This window comes from Phyllostomus hastatus, unplaced genomic scaffold (assembly GCF_019186645.2).
Source record: "Phyllostomus hastatus isolate PE091 unplaced genomic scaffold, TTU_PhHast_1.1 phas_scaffold_585, whole genome shotgun sequence".
Classification (NCBI taxonomy): Eukaryota; Metazoa; Chordata; class Mammalia; order Chiroptera; family Phyllostomidae; genus Phyllostomus; species Phyllostomus hastatus.
This window is the reverse complement of record NW_025334037.1, coordinates 13108922-13128033: the sequence shown is the minus strand read 5'-3', so window position 1 is coordinate 13128033 and position 19112 is coordinate 13108922. Positions and strand designations below refer to the sequence as shown.

At 36.7% G+C, this 19112-nt stretch overlaps 1 protein-coding gene across 2 annotated transcripts in view; it reads right to left on the bottom strand.

Moving 5' to 3' along the window:
* The window catches only part of LUZP2 (leucine zipper protein 2), a 365156-nt gene that overhangs the window by 39970 nt on the left and 306074 nt on the right, over positions 1–19112 (bottom strand). For both annotated transcript variants that reach the window (XM_045825733.1, XM_045825732.1), the window contains exon 8: positions 3265–3339. In XM_045825733.1, coding sequence (XP_045681689.1) covers positions 3265–3339 — 75 coding nt within the window. The remainder of the gene's footprint in view (positions 1–3264; positions 3340–19112) is intronic.

The following is a 19112-nucleotide window of genomic DNA, read 5'->3' as shown; positions in this document are numbered from 1 at the left end:
TTCTATCTGACTTTATAACTGCAATTTATGAGCCTCACACATATCTTACATAAAATTCGTTGAAATTAACCTCCAGTAGTAGGAAATGCTTTTACAGTTCACTGCAGCAAAAGGAGTGACAAGAGGCTGAAGGTTAAAAGAGAAATTGTTATCACAGAGAGGCAGTATCCGTGGTCTCTTCACTCATAGCAAATACTATGCTTACTGAGTGTTTTCCAGGTGCCATAAATTCTTCTCTGTATGTTGCTTTTTTTGAGGCATATAATTTTCTCATCACCCTCATAAAGTAAGTTTCATTATTATTTGATATCACAGTGAAGCATAAAGAGTTTGAGAGAATAAAACATGGTCATTCAATGGAAAAATTATGATATGAGCACAGGCTGTCACTGGAGACCTGAACTTAAACCCTACAGCATGCGGCCTCTCGTCGTGAATGCAGACTGTGGCATGGGGTGGGGAAGACACAGAGTGCTGGTGGCGGGGGCAGGCGGAAATGGGGAGGAGGACAGTGTAGAATGAGTAAGGGGAAGAAGGAATGAACTCTACATTAAGCCCGAACTCTGTAACTCGGGCCAAATTATAATTTTCTTATGCAGTATTATGTGACCACACCAGTCCATATAACCCATGTGTACTTAAAATATACATATCTACTTTTGGTGCTGTTATGACCTCACAGTTCTGCATGCAATTATTTCCTACTTACTGATAACCAACAAAATAGTGAGAGGTGTGGAACTCAAGACCAGGTATCGTGTTTTCTGTTTCCCATAGCACCTAATACTATGGAGGTCCCACAAAAAGCATTTAAACCTGTTTGGCATGGACTGGCTAAATGGATTACCTGAAGTCAAATCAGGGAAAAGATTTAATGTAAGAAAAATCATTCCAGCAGTCAGAGATGTTGAAAACTCAGAAGAGGCTGAGCTGCCTGCCGCAGGGCCATGGGAAGTCGACATGCGTTTCAGACCTCAGGTGCATTGCGGGGATCGTGCCAGAGAAAGAATTGTTGTAAAAAAAGGTTGCCTAGTTCAACTTTTAGGATTAGATGTTCCCCTGATTTTCTGATTTCACCAGTGAAGGCTCATTTCCCTTTTAAAAAAGTAATATTATGTAGCATGAGTTGGATATAGTCAGAGATTAGCATAAACTGGTATATACACTTATTTTTTCATGAATTAAAAAACTATAAATCTGGGACCTTGGTAAAATAAATTATATTTGACCTAGTCTATAGAATAGAAATTAGACTTCCTCAAAACTATTAAATGTCATATTAATTACCTGCATAAGCTAATTTAAAATATGAAAATCCCAAAGGAGTGAAGTTGTTAAAATATATAGTTATTCATTCAAAAGCCACATCTGTCCCAAAGAACAAAACCCTAAAAAGAGAAACTATTCGAATTTAACAAATGTCTTTACTAATTCCAGTACTACAACACTTTCCAGATATCCAGTTTGAAAAGTTATCTATGTCAGCTATGGAAAGGTGTTGGTCATAGGTCAGTGAAAAAAAATTGCCCCTGTGAGACCCAAGTCCCTTGGAAATAAGAAGGTAATACCACTAGAGCTTTAAAATGAATCAGCCGTGTTGCATCTCCTCTGTTCTATACCAAAACACTCATGTTCAAGTTGGTAGTTAGGTGGCAATCTCCTCTCTTTACAAAAATTGCTAAGCATATACAGTACACTATTGCAATATAAACCTATGAATGCAATCACCTTACTTGCTTATTTTTCTAAATAAAATTGTTGCTATGCTGTAATCAGAAAAATGGAAAGCTCTTGAGAGCAGACAAAACACTTTCCACTCTTTAAAAAATAACTTATTTTGGAAAATATAGGGGTATGTAAAAAACAACATAAAATATAACAAATGCCAGATAAATGCCAATCTGAAGTAAATGTTTAAAAGCAAAATTTTGATTATATAATATAATCAAATTTGTTATATATAATTAGTATTTTATAAAATAGGTTGCATATTAAAATATATGCACATACTTATTTGTATTATACACCTATATATGCATTATATATATCTAATGTATAAAAACAATGCATATATTACATAATATATATAATGCATATGATATACATATGTGTGCGTATGAATTAAAGACTATCTATGGCTATACAACTGTTAGAAGATAAAACATTTGGGACCCAGTACAAGTATTTGAAAGTATCTTTAGTATTATTTCACTCCACCTTTCCCCAAGGCAATCATGTCTATGAATTTGGGGTGTATCTTGCTACTTTATTTGACATATAGTGAAAACAAAATGTGTTTTGTGTATTTGAGCAATTGTTAAATACCACAGACATACCTCTGATATCTTTCACTAAATAATATATGTTATAAATGTATCAACATTGATACAAATAACTTTATATTTGTTCATTAATATTAAATTTTGACTACTATTTGAAAATAGTGGTATATAGAAAATAAATCATTTGTATATATTAATTCCATCAGTAAGCATTTACATGATTTTCATTTATTATTAATATAAATATTGCTGTATTGAACATTTCTATACATGCTCCCAAATATATATGGATAAGTGCAAGTTCTAAGATACACACATTTAACAGCTGATTTAAATAAATACACTCCTATCACCAGTGTATCAGACTTTGATCTCATCAGACTTTTTGATTTTTACCAATCTGAGGTTAAAAAAAGGCTGAGGGAAATCATTTGTAAATAATGGAGATGATAGCACAACTTTGTGAACTTTAAAAGTGTGACTTTTATAGTATGCAGATATTTCAATAAAGCTGTTACAAAGATGGACTCTCAGCCACCTTTGCATTATCTTTACAAGAACTGATTTTATGGTTAAGAAAGCTAACTTCTTTTACGCCTCTACCTCCAGAACTCTGATTTAAGATTTCCAGAATGAAAAGTATCAATGACTACTTCCATTTGCTTTATAACTCATTCATCCAGAGTTAGTACATGTCATCATTCTTGGTGCATTAAAGCATGTTTGTTTATGGTGTTATGGAGCCAATATACCAGTAAGGTGAAAAATAAAGCCATGAACTCAGAGCCTGAAACTTGAGTCAATTTACTCTAGCAGCAAAAGCAAGGGAAAAATTGAGTTCCAAAGTGAATACCCAGGACTCATAAATTCTACAACCTTCTTACGTTAACAGCATTTGACATTGAAATCAAGGGGAGCAAGGAACAGACCGACCTTCATTTGCTAAAACCAAAGTTGTGATGATTCATGGACATAAACTCACCCGGTCAAGAGCTGCTTTCTCCAGTGTGTTTCTTGCCACAGCTAATTTTTGTTCCAAATCAGTAAGCTGTTGGGCCTGTAAAATGAAATAATCTGATGAAATGATCATCAATAAATCAAAAAACAACAAGTGCTGGCCAGGATGTGGAGGAAAGGGGAACCATTTTACGCTGTTCGTGGGGATGCAGACTGGTGCAGTCACTGTGGAAAGCAGTATGGAGGTATCTCAAAAAATTAAAAATGGATCTGCCTTTTGATCCAGCAATCTTATTTATGGGAATTTATCCAAAGAAACCCAAAACATTGATTCAAAAGAACGTAAGCACCCCGATGTTCATTGCAGCACTATTTACAATCTCCAAGATATGGAACAAGCCTACGTGTCCACAAGTAGATTAGTGAATTGAACAACTATGGGACATATACACAGTGGAATACTACTCAGCCATAAACAAGAAGAAAATTTACCCTTTGTGACAGTATGTATAGATCTGGAGAACATTATACTGAGTGAAATAAGCCAGTTGAAAAAAAACAAATACCATATTATTTCACTCCTATGTGCAATCTAATGAACAAACTGAACTAACAAGCATAATAAAGACAGACTCAGAGAGAGCAGTGTTGGGAACTGCCCTGCCTGGTATCAGAAGCTGTAACCCCTGCCAAGGCTAAGGCTGAGGGAGTGGCCTTGGACTGTAAGCCAGCAAGGAGACAAAAGCTTATCTCCCTGGCAGGAGTGCTGCTTCTGCTGCTTCATTCAAAACTGAACCCCAGTGCTTGGTCGGTTAGCCAATGATGGGTAAGATTCCCCAAGAGGGAAACGACCTAAGACAGGAAAGATCACGTGGGAGGCCCCCAAAAGAAGGACTTTGGGGGCTACAGCAAAAGGGGGTGATGGACCCTCGCTCCTTGGCTGTGATATAGCCTGAGTCCTCAACGTCTGGAAGAAAATCTCTTTATCTCTTGGTTGCCTTAGTTCCCTTGCTCCACCTAAGCCTGAAACAATGACAGGGTGGTGCAGCTCTGTGCTAAAAAGGTCAGGTTCCCTGGGTGCTCAGGCCTAAGAAAGAATATGTAAGATCCTGTGAAACCTGCTTTGTTTAGAATGCTCTCAGTTGAATGATAAGGGTCCCAGGAAGAAGTAAGTTTGTTCTTTAAAGTTTTACAGCTCTTTGATCCTGACTCAAAATAGGCCCTCAGACTTCCTTACTATCTATTGTTTGATCCTTACTTCCTGGCAATGTTTAATGAGCTTTTACCTGAATCCCTATGCAAACAAAACCTATAAAAAGCCTCTCGAGGGGGAATGGGCACTCTCCCCACGTGAGGAGTGGCCATGGCACCCTCCAGGAGAGAGGGTGGCTAAGGTGCTCCCCACGTGAGGAGTGGCCCTGCTGTTCCTATTCCCCTACAAGACCTGGTTGTCTCTGTGTATGTTTTTAACATGTTTCGACGAACATCCGCAGCCGAGATGGATACTGCAGGTCGGTGTCAATTACAGAGCAGGCTAACAGCTCTTGGTGGGTTAGGAGGAGGAAGGATTAAGCAAAAAGGAAAAAGGACTCATAGACATGGAACAGTGTGTGGTAACTGCAGGAGGAGGGGGGTATAAGGAGACTACATGGTAGTAGAGAAATACAATAACAATTTTTAAAAAAACAATAAGAACAATTATAGGAGTTGTATATTGTGACCCAAATTATTATAACCTGGTTCTAGTTTGGAAAGGATCAGCTACAGGATAAATTCATATGCAGTTACAAAATCGTATAAAATAACCAGAGTTCTGTTGGTGTTAAATCATTAAAAGACTTATGACAGATGATGAGGACTTTACCAGAGAGTAAATTTTATTTGTTATTTATATTTCTCAGTTTAACTCTGGTAAAGGATGGGGTTACTTAAGAGGAGCTCTTCATGCATCTAGAGTAGCTTTCATTTACATTCAATCATTGAATAAATATCTACTCAGTGATTAAGTTTTCTGAGATCAGGTAGATCTAACAGGTTGAAAATACACACTGAACAGAAATCATGTAAAGTGAAAGTCAGAGAACTAGAAAGAAGTTCCTCAGTGTGGCCTGAGAAGTCAGAGTATCTTCTTCTTAATCAAAGAAACACCAACAAAATTAATTTTCATACATATACATTTTATCATTTGGGCTTTATTGGTTGTTTAGCAGCTATAGTCCATATCATAATTCTTAATTTACTTTTCAAAAAAATATGGAGCTACAAAGCTCCAAGTTTTTATAGGCCATGAAACACTGGTCTGGGTTAGGTCTAGCACTCAGTCTATTGTTTCTGGAGCTGTTCCTGGCAGTTTCTTGAGTCCATCTAGAATTACAAAGGATGACATCAGGGCTCCATTTAACACAAAAACTGTCCCTTTTTCCTTCCTTTAAAAAATGACACTGTATATCCATTAAGCAAATAAAACCTAAAGTTAGACAGTTAAATTTTATCTCAAATTTCAATGGGTCATTTTACAAAATTTTGGGAAGTGGCTAAATCGGCAAGGTTCTAATTCATTGTTCAAACATTACTTTGAGATGTGATATTTCTGGAAACTTATTGACACAATTTATTTTAATCCTACCCTCACCCTTCTAAGTAATAATACCCAACTATCTTCTTTATAATATTCCCTAACACTTAAAGAATATAGGAATATTTATTCCTTACCTCAGCTAAAAGGGATTTGAAGCAATTTTACCACCAAAAGTACTAAAATCTTTAACATAAATGAAACACATGAGGCCTGTGGAAAATGTATGTCTTGGGAATGGGACTCGAAGGTAGATGAAGGAAGTGATAACAGAAGTAGGCCACACAGTTCTGTCCATTTTTTCTCAGTTGAGCTGTAAATTTGTTCCGAGACTTCTGGCAGCCAGGTGCAAAAGGAAATGTTATTGGCTCCCACATTCTCATCATCAAAGATAGCAAACATACCAGAGACACAGATGGTGCAGGCTTGTTCCAAGCATAGGTTCTAATACAAAATTATAACAAACAGATTTTATAATTCAACTCAGACTACCATTTTTAGGAGCCAAGAAAATAGAGTCCAAAGTCATGGTTCATTTTAAATCAAGTATAGATCCTAAGACACACTAAGGTGTGTCTTTGAATGCACAGGTTTTCCCACCAAGACACAGAATGCAGTATGAGCTGGTCACATGATTTACCTTCCTCCCAGGGCATGTACAATAATTCTACTCTTTTTTAACTGCCCTAGAAGATTGACTGACATACAAGTGCTGTAAGTGATAAATAGCTTAGACACCACAATATAAGAGACTAGAACTTTATTTGTGTCATCATTGTCTTATTTATAATGACTAAATTACATTGAAGAATTCCTCACTATATATACTAGGCTTAACTGAGAAGATATAAGGACCAACACAATCTATTGAATTCTTATAAAGTCTCAATTATTTCATCTTTTGATAAAGCGTGGGTAAAAAGGAGCACCATCAGGTGTCAGCATAATGACCTCTAGCCAGACTCTTCTCTGGCATGGCCTTCTGCCTGGAGAGATTAGACTGGATATTGTCCCATCTATGACCAGGTTAGGGAACTGTGTATACAGACTCCAAATAGGAAATTCAGAACAGAGGCCTTCCTCCTAGTGTTTTGGCCAGTGCAGAGTTCTATATGATAAACAAACTCAGAAGACTACTATGACTCATTTACTGGGGACAGGTCAGTAGAAAACTACAATGGCTGAGATTTTTAGGATCCTGGAATTAACAGCTGTCATTCCAGTAAGCTTTTAGGGAGCATCAGCAAAGTGCGGTCAGAAATTGTTAGAGGTTTTCTACCATAGCCTTACTACTTTATAATAAATAATATGGTTATTACTCTGTTTTGGAACCCATAAGAATATGCAGCTGTGTCCCAGCAAATGCTGCAAAAATATAGATAGTGAGTATAAGACATTCCAGTGTAGTGTGGGAAGAAAATAGATAAATAGATGGTATTATAAAATATGCTTTATCCTTCATCTTTATTTAAAAATAAACCATGATTGTTCTATTATGACATATTAGAACTTACATTTACATTTTTTAAATTCATCATTGCTTTTCTTCCATTTTGCTTACTGAAGAATATACTGAATATGGCAGTAAAATAAATATGATAGTGATAACAACCTAAACTTGAATATATGCAACTATATCTGGTACCTAGTATTGTTTTCATCCTTTTAAAAATGAGACATAGATTCATTAAATATGTTACTCAAGGTGACTGCTGGGAAATAACAGACCTGAAATACGAGAGGCTAGGCAGTTTAGATCCACAGCTGGTCCTCTGAACCACTAAAGATATGATTATATATAATTTATAGTTAATAAATATATATACATTGGATGACATATGTTCAAAATTCACTTACAGCTGTATGGTTAAAATATTTGGAGACTACCTAGAAGATTGGAGTAATTTCTTTTTTAAGTTTATTCATTCAATAAGGATAATAAACTCATAAAAGATGTTCTCAAGTACTCAGTAGGGCATACTTGGCAGTTGGTAAAAGGATAATGATAGGATTAAATATTTTATGCAAATTCAGTATCTCTATTAGTATAGATGAAGAACATATGCCCTGCTCAGCAGCATTAACCTAGAAGATTGAATAAAACTCTAGAGATACAACACAGACCACCACACCACCACCATCATTTCTACAGTCCAATTTACCATAAAGGTAAAGAGGCGGAAAGTCAAACATTCCCACCTGCTTCTACTCAGGCCCATAAAAGGAGAAAGCTGCAGCACCAAGATTATCTCTGGTCACTGTGTTCTTCGGAGCAGCACCTGCTCATTTCAACCTTATTAACTTGGGAGTTATCCTGGGAGACGTGGAATTAAATGACTAATGTATGTAGAAGAACCAAATTTAGCTCTCAGATTGCACAGGAATGGCTTAGCATAACACCCGGTTCTAATGGCTATTAAAAGTAAATTTTAATATATTAATATCAATAAGCCTTCCCATTGGGAAATAAGAGCAGGCATATGTAATTTTCCTCAAATTTAAATTTTTTGTGTAATATTGCCATCATGTGCATATGCATGAAGCACTTATAGCCATTAAAAGAAAATCTGTTGTTGATACTTTCTTATTATGTGCTTGATGTTGATTCTCTTTATCCCAAAAACCCCTAGACTTTGGAGGAAACTGCCTCATCCCCTTTGTCCACCATCCATTTTAAGAGAGCTATCAACAACCTCTTCCAGAAACAGGCCATTTCTTTATTTTTATTTTACTTTTTTTAAATTGTTGTTCAAGTACAGTTAAAGCAATTCCTGTATCTCAACTCTCTGGTCAAATGATTGGGATTGGATTTATGTTCTTATTACCTGCAGGCCAGAAACAAGGAGATATGTACTGGTAACTCCTAATGAAAGCTGCTCCTTTCTTCATCTGAATGACTAAAAATCATATGGTTTTTGTTCCCTTGCTAGTATAGTATGAGAATGTTTCAGTTTAAGCTCTAATAGGCATTATCTAGAAGGAAAAGAACAGTATGAGATTAAAACTGTCCTATAGAAGAAAGCTGTGCATTAAAAAAATAGCAAATAAATGTATAACAAAACCTGGTGACTTTGAAAACTTCTCAATAAAACTGTACCTGAAATCAAATGAACCTTGGAATTTTAGTTAATATGAGTAAGTAAAATTCATTTTTAGCAATTAAATCTTTGTGAGATGTTTATACATTTTGTTATTTAAAAATAAAAGATTCAAAACTTCTGCTTGTAGACATGCCACAGTACCTGATATCAGACAAGTCCTCCTGCCCCGAAGAGCCCTGAGCTAATTACCCCAGGCTGTGAAACCTGAGATACGGAAAAGTCCTATGGCGACACCCATGACTACATTAGCTTTCTACCAGAGGACAGTTTCCTGACTGAGGTGCCCAGACTGTGTCCAAGGACTCACTGGAGTTGCTCTGAGCTGTGGAGGCAGAGACAAGAGTTTGGGTCAGATTAAATGGCTAAAGTACTGGTATACAGAGAAGGGCAGCAGAGAAGAGTGTGGTGATCAGGGGCAAGTTTTCAATTAGTTTAGGAGAATGTTCTTGCAAGCCCTAGGAAGAATTGGGCTGCATATAAACAGGACAATGTATTCCACAAGGGTAATCACAAAGTAACTGTTTTATGGCTGAGAGCAGGACAAAAATTCTAGAGGTTAAGAATTGCAGAATGATGTTGGTATTTTATAGGCATTCCTAAACCTTATTAACACCACAGGCACCCTTAGGTTAATAGCCATGCACTAAAGGAATTGGCAAACTAGAGCCCAAAGGACAAATGTGGCTAACTATGAGTTTTTTAAATATTTTTGGAATACAGTTACCTTTTTAATGTATGTATGTATGTATTCATGTATGTATTGTCTGGTTGCTTTTGTGCAACCATGGTGTTTGAGTAGTTGCCAGAGAGACCATTTGTTTTGCAAAAATTAAATTATTTACTACATGATCATTTACTAGTACAAAGTCTACTTTGTATTCTTTAAGAAAGTCTAAATCAAAACCCAGGCAAGCTTTCAGAAAAGAAGATGAGATATTTTGACCCAAGTGCATTCATTACATGATGTCTTGCTTGCCTTCCACATAGTGCATGGAAGAAGGCATGTTCTTATACACCTCTGAGTCTTCAGCCATTCCTGTTCTTTATGCCTAGAATCATGAAAAATCCCATGCTACCTTGTTCTCTCTCCATTACTATATCCCTTTCAGATTCCAGTTGAAATGCTAATTCTAATAGAGATCCATTTCTGAACTGCAAATAGAACTTCAGCATTCTTGTTACAATCTCTTGTGAAATACTATATTTTCCTTTCTATTATTTTCACAAGTTACGGTAATCAAAGCAGAAAGTAATTGGTATGGTATACACATGAACAAATGAAACCTGTCTCTTCCCTGAATGCTGAAACAGGGTCCTGGGAGTTCCTTGCTTGACAGGTGACAGGCAGTCAAGCAGTCCCTAAGCAGCAGCATTGTGGCAGCTCCTGAGCAGGTTTGCCATACTCTCAAAAATTCAGCCAGGAAATAGACATGAGCCCCAATCAATTTGGACAGTTTGTTCTGCATGCTGAAAGCATAAGGAAGATCAGCCTGGTGTTGCCAGTCCATGTCTCTGGTATCAGTCACTAGATGACATCAAGCCAGGGATGTCATGTGACAGACAATGCAAGTGGTATGTCTCTCTGCCATTGTGAACCCATCTCTAACTAGGGCAAAAATGGTTTTATAGCCTAGAGCTGTACCCAAAGAAGGGGGAGAGTTGTGATATGGAAAGTTCCACATTATCAGGAAAACAGACAAGAATCTGCTCTATGGAACCTCCTGTGCAATAGGAAGAAAGATGAGAAACAGTCTCATTAACACTTCTAACAAGACGGCTTCCCCATCTGTGCTCCCTGGAGGATGACAGGGCATTGCACTGAGACCTGAGTTTAACCACAGGTTGGCCTTGTCTATGTGGCCTGTGTGAAGATGTGCAAGGTTATCAGGCTGTGATAACAGAGACCTTTTGCAATGATAAAATGTTAACTATTTATTGCTGAATGATGGCTAAGTGACAGGGAGAGAAGAAGGGTAGAGCAAAAGAACGAGGGTGAAGAAGGAAATGGTGAGGGTGAAGAAGGAAATGGTTATTTGCCAGTCAATATAGAAGTGCTTTACTATTTGAACAATTTTCATGCCCATATTAATGTATACTGACTAAACTCAATCCTCACTGATTACAGCTGTCATCTATTCATTTACCTATTTGAGTTTTAATTTCTTGTTTTCTCATAGATAACAGGCTCACTCACAGTATGTATTGTTTCCACTTTGCTAACCATTGAATAGGTCATTGTTTGAACAGTGCCAGGTTTCTGGTAGATGAATAATAAATATTGGGTGAATAAATGAGTACCTTTGATGCTGACACCGTATACTGTAGACTAAGAAAACAGCATTCTTATCTTTCTCTGGAGCACTTATTTTTTCCCTCATTTGTGTCTGAAGAGCCTCTTGTTTACAAGAACTCTCTAGCTAGTTGAAAATCGAGGATTTTGAGTCCTCATTTTAACTGTCCAAAGAATGCTCCTCCAGGAGCCTTGTCAGTCTGTTATGTAAATCTCTTCCCTGGCAGTTAATTGACATGACAGGCAGTGACTCCACTTCCTTCCATCAGGCAGAAGAATTGATGGTTTATTAACTTTACTGACAAGGGTGTTGAGGGACAATGAACACAAGCCAGCACAAAATTCTGTAGATGTCAGGATTAAGTCAGTGGTAAATATTTTGAATAGGTAGTTTTTTCCGAATCATCTTGAAAGTCACGATCCCTTCTATTTGTGCAAATCTCCCTGCCATTTGAATGCTGGATGAAGCCAATTGTTGGATTTTTGTCACTGCCAAAGTACAGCAGCTGCTCTGGATGCTTTTCCCGAATATCTTTGCAAAAATTTTATTCCACTAAGTGAATTTTGTTGAAAACAGCAGGTATGGAAATATTTACATACCACCTTGTCAAATTTCCTACTACTCTAAATGCACATTTTTTTCTAGTAAATTTATTTTAATGCATGTTAGTAGAGATTTAAAATATACTCCCATGGTCTATTTCCAAGACACATATTTTGTTCTTTTCATTGTAATTTAAAACAAGAGGACATAAAATTTGGCAATAGCAAGAGGAAACAAAACTTTAGGGAAAATTTGAACCCTGGAAACCTGAGGTTCACCCAGAGATGGGACAAAGGGCTTTTCAACCCACGTCAGTATCTCATTTGTCTTGTAGTTGTACATAACATGAGCTACTGCTTTTCAGTACATCCTATTTTTAATCATATGTTAAATATTGCTTGGTATATGCAAATCAAGTTCTAAACAACTTACACATATACGGAATAGTCAAACAACTGGGCACAGTAAGTCCATTTTTCTGTAATAAACTAGATGTACAAACAGAATTTTGTGGAGGTCCAGAAAACTATATAGATAGAAGTAGAATTAAATACATTCAAACTCATGCCTGGATGATTCCAAAGCCCATCTTTATGTCTCTCAAATCCCCCACTTTTAATTCTTGGTTCTCAGGGCCTCTGTTTAAAGAATCCATTCTAGACTATTAATACTGCAAACTTTCTCACTTCCTACCTGGAATACCCAATCTTCTATTACTCTCTAATTTTTGTCTTTTTCTCATAGCACCTAACTTTCTAATATAGATATAAATGTCTTTCTGCTTATTAAATATTGCCAATCACACCTACTTGAATGTAAACTCTACCAAAGTAGAAAACTTTATTCACTGATAAATTATACAAATACTTGGTGAAGTAACTGGAGATATTAGTCTCTCAAAAATTATTGATTGAATGCATTAGCTTTATAATATGACTTTGAATGCCTTTGTGAGGATTAAAAGTACTTTTAAATGTGATTGTGGCACATAGTTGGTGCTCAACAAATGATAAATATAATAATTTAGCCCTGGCTGGTCTAGTGCTGGCATGTAAACCAAAGGTTCACAGGTTCGATTCCCAGTTAGGGCACATATCTGGGTTGCGGACCAGACCCCTAGCGGGGGCACATGAGGGGCAACCACACACTGATGTTTCTCTCCCTCTCTTTCTCCTTCCTCCCCCCCTCTCTAAAAGATAAGTAATAAAATCTTTTTAAAAATATATAATAAGCCCTGGCTGGCGTAGCTCAGTGGACTGAGCGTGGGCTGGGAACCAAAGTGTCCCAGGTTCGATTCCCAGCCAGAGTACATTCCTGGGTTGCAGGCCATAACCCCCAGCAACCACACATTGATGTTTCTCTCTCTCTCTCTCTTTCTCCCTCTCTTCCCTCCCTAAAAATAAATAAATAAAATCTTTAAAAATATATATATATAATAATTTATTTTATGATTAAAGGGAGATGTTCTCATATAGTTTTACCAGGCTACTACCACATTCATTTAACATTAGTTATCTTATCTGCCAGATCTAGAATTTTCACTAAACTCAGTTACCTGTACATTTGGTGAATTAACACATTGATAATTTCTATTTAAGTTAATTCAGGTTGATTTCACAAATAGTTATCAGTTATCTGCCATGTGTCAATCAACATGCAAATGATAAGGATTAGGAAGAAACATAAGATACAGACTCTGCCCTTCAAGAACCTATACCTTAGTGGAAGATATGATGCATAAGCTAAACATTTTTCTCTTAAAATGGGGTATATACTACAATAGAGGATGGTATAATGTTCTGGTGGGGATTTTCAATTTTGACTTGCTTTTATTATGTGTAGTATGGTATGAAAGATGTAAGACTTTTTCACATGCTGCAGAAAACTAGTCCCCAAATTGTACTACTAGAGGGGCAAAGCTAATTAGAAACCTTCTGATATCTAATAGCACAAGTTTTGTTTTTCTAATGTTTAAATATATTTTACTTAAGCTAATTAGGGTAATGATTAAAGCCACCAGTAGGAATAAAATACAATTGGCTTCTAAGTACAAATCTGCATGAATGAATAGGCACATGAAATTCCTTTACTCAATCTTTAGCATTAAGTGTTTATAATTAATGGTATTAGAAAGAGTCTTGAAATATAACTTAAGACCCTTTTGTTTTTTTTTCTTTTACTAGCTTTAAGATTGTCAACACGACTCTTATTTTCTCAAAGCTTCAGTTTTCTCATCTGTGAAATGGTAATAATAGCACTAATGAAAATTTATGTATCATTTATGATGTGCCAAGAACTGTGCTAATATTTACACAGGTTATTTTAAAAGCTTTACAAAGCTCTGTAAGTATTACTTGTTACCACTACTTAGCAAAGGAGGCAAGAAAAACTTGAAGAGGCAACATCTGTAGAGTCCAAACGTGCCTTATCAGAATTTGACAGTTGGAACTCACGTCTGATTCCAAAACCTTCACCTAGTTATGACTATTGGTCCGAGCCTCTTAAAGATAATGAACATTTTTGTCTCCAACTGTTAATGTTGTTTGAGGTTTTATTGTATCGCAGACAACAGCAAACTGAAAGGGACATGAAACATGATTCCTCCCTCCATTTTTAAAAGAACAAAAATGTTGAAATACAAACTGGAGTTTCATGTGAAAACTATTTCACAAAACCAAAACAGATAACACAGAAGAGAAAAGGAACTAAAAAAATTTCTCTTCTGTGTGTTGATGAATCAAATTTTCCTGTGAAGGATGTCATCTTGAAAATCTAGGGCTGCAAAGAACCTTAGAAGTATCCCTTGGTGAGATTTCCTTTTTAATAAAATAGTATTAGAAAGCTTAACTACTTCAAAGGGTTTTTCTCAGGCATAAATGAGGTAAAAATGCAAAAGGAAAAGTTGATGCACAACTTTTTGTTTTGTCTTTGGTATAATTACCAGGAATTTAGAGCTGTCCTTTTGTTTTCAACAAAACTTGGTCTTTTTAAACCAATTTGTTAGCTATATTGCTTCTCCAAAAACAACAAAAGAACAGCTCAGTCTTTGTTGGCCTTCCTCCTATGTCACTGTTCTGTCCTTAGAGACAGCGTGGTCTCATGCCTTGTAACTGTGGCTGTCAAAGTAGGGGTCGGATGGTGATTTCGCCTGTTTGGGAGCTTTCACTGTGCTTTATTTACTTAGCCTCTACAGTTCCTGTGTCAATGGTCATCCCATAATTGTAAGGAACTTGAAATTGGATAATTAATGAGTAAATATATATCTTCTAAAGGCACATTTTTACTGAACATGTAAAATATTTTTATGGATAATTTGGTAAATTACACATTGCAAGATGTTATAAGGTTTGCTGTTCCTCTTTGTGAATCACCTATTCTCCCATTTATTTACCCATTCACTCATCAATTCAGCTACTTAGCCACTTCATCCATTCCTCATTCATCCTTCCACTCACATACCCTGTATCCTATTATCTCTGTATTCCTCTGTTTACCTACTCACATACCCATCCACTTATCCATTTCCCCTGTCATCTGTGTCTCTGTCCATCTGTCCATCCATCATGCAGCATCCATTCACCTCCTCAACCCAGTAATCTATCAAAAGAGCTCAGGATGAGTGAGATACAAAACAAGTGTTACATTAAGCTCATCTCAGATAAGAAAGGAAGAGAAGAGAGACTTGAATTTTTTCAGGTAGAGAATTCAAAAAATTTTTCAAATCCTTTCCAAAGGTTCTGATCATTTCTCATGTGTGAAACTCTGCACATCTCAGTCATAAGTTCTTTGATCAATGTCACCGTGTATAAAAATAACCATTCTCCTGCTCAAACAGAATCTCAAGTGGCTTGGCATGAGCTTTGGTGTTTTGAAATATCTGGAGATAAATTTTGATGGAAAGGAAGCATTGAGAACCACTGCCTCAGAAGACTCATGGACTGAGGTTTTCAATGAGGATCATAGTTTTCCCGGCATGCCTCAGTGGAACACGCACATCCTTATTTATATGCTTAACAAAGGGCATAAACTCGATGTATTTCAAAGAGAGCAGTAACTTCAACATATGTACATTCAAAATGTTTCACAAATTTAGGTGCTTAAATTAAGCCAGTACAACCATCAATGCTAGTGGATAAAAAATATATATTTTTAGAACTGCCTTATCTCCATGCTGGTTGATAGAAAATAAACCAGATCTGTGTGTGAGTGTGTGTGTAGTTTCGGGAGAAAGATTTCCCTTCACAACCTAAAATAGCTGTGCTACTTTCAACTGGTTCAGACCTTAAAGGTGAAAAATATCATTTTAACAATACCTTCAGAGAAATGCCCAAATCATACATATGTATGTGTATACACATAAGCGTATCTAAACTAAATATATATTCATATAAGTACATAAAACCACAGTGCTTCTTAAAATGTGAGATAACCAAATTGATCAGCTAAATCCCCCCCTCCATCATGTCAGTTCATTCTTCAACTGGAACTACTATGCAACTTTAGAAAAGGATAGTTTACCAACATTGGTAAGCCAAATTCCTGCCTAATCTTTGATATCTCCTTACTCTTCACCTACCATATTCAGTACAAGGTTAAATCATGCACATATTTTCATTTAAATAGCATTCAACTCTGGCTGCTTTTCTCCATGTCCACTTTAGCAATTCAGTCCAGTTTACTCCCATGTCTATCTGTATAGCTGTGATAGCCTCATATGTAGAAAATGGTTAAAATTCTGTACCAGGACTGAAAGTGCTATCCTTGTAAAGACCCACAGGCTAGGTTGGCCTTTAGCATCTGGGAAATTGGATTTTGGGAAGCTTTCACTGACAAGAGTGGCTCAGTGTTACTAAACTCTCTCTACAAACAATATGAATTATGCCAAAAACCTGCTTTCTTTCTGGAAGTTTGCAGTGATGGAATATACTAGGCAGAGGGTGCCTACATGTCTAATATACAATAAAAACCCTGGACTCCTAGGCTCAGGCAAACTTCTTCAGTAGAAACATTTCACACATACTGTCAGTACATATCCTTAAAGAAATTAAGCACATTGGACCAAGGAGTCCAGGAGTCCACATTTGAACATTTGACTTCATTGAGCAAGGACTCTTGGAATCCAGAGCTTTTTACCCTCTGAGCTTTGCTCCTTGCCCCTTTCTCCTTTGCTGACTTGATTTTGTATCTTTTTGCTGTAATAAAATCATAGTTATGAATATGACTAGTTGCTGAATTCCTTAAGTCTTCCTAGCAAATCATGCAACCCATGCATGCAACACATGCAACTCATAACCATGCACCCCACGGTGCATGGGTCTAGGAGAACTCCTTACACACCTTCTAACTAGTATTCCTTCCTTCACATTGTTCTTCCTCTAAAAATGAAATATGACTACGTGATTATGCTCCCTTTAAATATTTTGACTAAGACATTTCAGTACTTTCTATTACTACAGAATTAGAGTTGACAAAAAAATATATTTTTCTATGAAGGGCCAGATAGTTGTGTGGGCCATATGGTCTGTATCACAACTACCTACCTCTGTCCCTGTAACACAAAGGCAAGCAGTGGCAGTATACAGACCAATGAGAGTGGCTGCATTCCAATGCTGGGGTTTTGTTGTTGTTGTTTTGTCACTGAAAGTGAATTTCAAATGATATTCACAGATCCTAAACTATTATTCTTCTTTTGACTAAAGTATCATTTAAATAAAATTGTTAAAAAATCAAAATCCATTTTTAGCTGCAGGTCATACAAAAATACGTAAGTAACAGGTAGGAACTGACCATGGTTGGCTGAACACTTTCCTAGAATAAAACACCTTACTGGCCCCACAATATCGAAGTACTACCTTTCCTGCTAATTGTCTCTCTCCTTTATACTGGGTCTTCCAGCCACAGGAAACACTCAGACCCTGAATCTCTCTGCTCACTCCGCACTGGGTGGTTGCTATGCATAACTCTCTGTTTTCAGCTCTTCCTCACTGACTCTCTCTGCCTAAGCAGCGTTTGCCATTTTATTTCATCTCAGTTGTCCCTTCCTCATCTCTTCCCTCATCACACCTCTAAGTATATCAGTTGACATTATCACCTTTCTGAATATTATGTACAGATTCATTTCTGCACTTCTCACTTTTGTTGAACTATTTTATCAATACCTATTTTATCTACTAGGTCATTTGCTACATAAGGGCATGGTATAACATATGTTACTTTAAACCTTTGTATCCCCAATACCTTGTGTGGTATTTGGCACATGATTTACTCTCAATATGTAGGCATTGAATCAACTCATGTGTTTTTACTATGTGTCTAGTGCTGCCCTAGATACTAGAGGCACAGAAAAAAAATGTAGTTGAGGAGTTTATAGACGCTATTGAGGTGGAATGCAGATGTATTTAACTGTAGTGTAGTCAGCACTAAAACAGAAATATACATAGTATGCTCACAAAGTGTAGAAAAGTACCCTTAGACTTGAAAGGAAAGAGAGAGGAACGAGTGCTAATGAGTATGGACCTTAACTGCATTTTAAAGACTAAGTAAGCATTGATGAAATAGAAGGCTAGGAAAGAACTTTAGGAAATTAAAACTAGAGGAGAATAGGAAGGGAGAGAAGTGGAAAACAGAGGAGAATAGAACCAAAGGAGACATAGAAAGACACTTTCAATACAATGTAGAAGGAGAGCATGACCCCATACCTCAACTTAGGGCATCAGGAAAGGCTTCTGGGAAGAGATCACCCAATCTCTGGTTTTAAAACTGAGTAGTAATTGGGTAAGTTTTTCAGAATAGCAGTGTAAGGAGATCAATGACATTTTTTTTAGTAAAACAATCATTTTGCTGGTGAAAATTAATTTTTAGAATGCCATTAAAAGTCACTGGGAATAGTCCTAAGGGCATACAGACTATAAATAAACATTCATTCAAAAAAATCTTCTAAATTTGCCCTGGCTGGTGTGGCTCAGTGGACTGAGTGCCAGCCCGGAAACTGAAAGGTCACCAGTTAGATTCCCAGTCAGAGAACATGCCTGGGCTGCAGGCCAGGTCCCCAGTGGGGGATGCATGAGAGGCAACCACACATTGATGTGTCTTTCCCTCTTTTTCTCCCTTCCTTACCCTCTGTCTAAAAATAAATAAATACAATCTTTTAAATAATCTACTAAATCTAGTTAAGAAGATTAACTTCTTAACTATTAACTTATTAACTATTCCAATTAAGAATTATTAACCATGCCCTCCTAATCCTCCCCAGCTCTGTGTGATAGAAATTCTACACTGAAGTTTCTACTTTAAGAGAGTGAAGCCAAGCAGATAGGTTCCCTTCCCTTAAGCTCCCTGTCTTGTGGCTATGGTTTCACCCAGC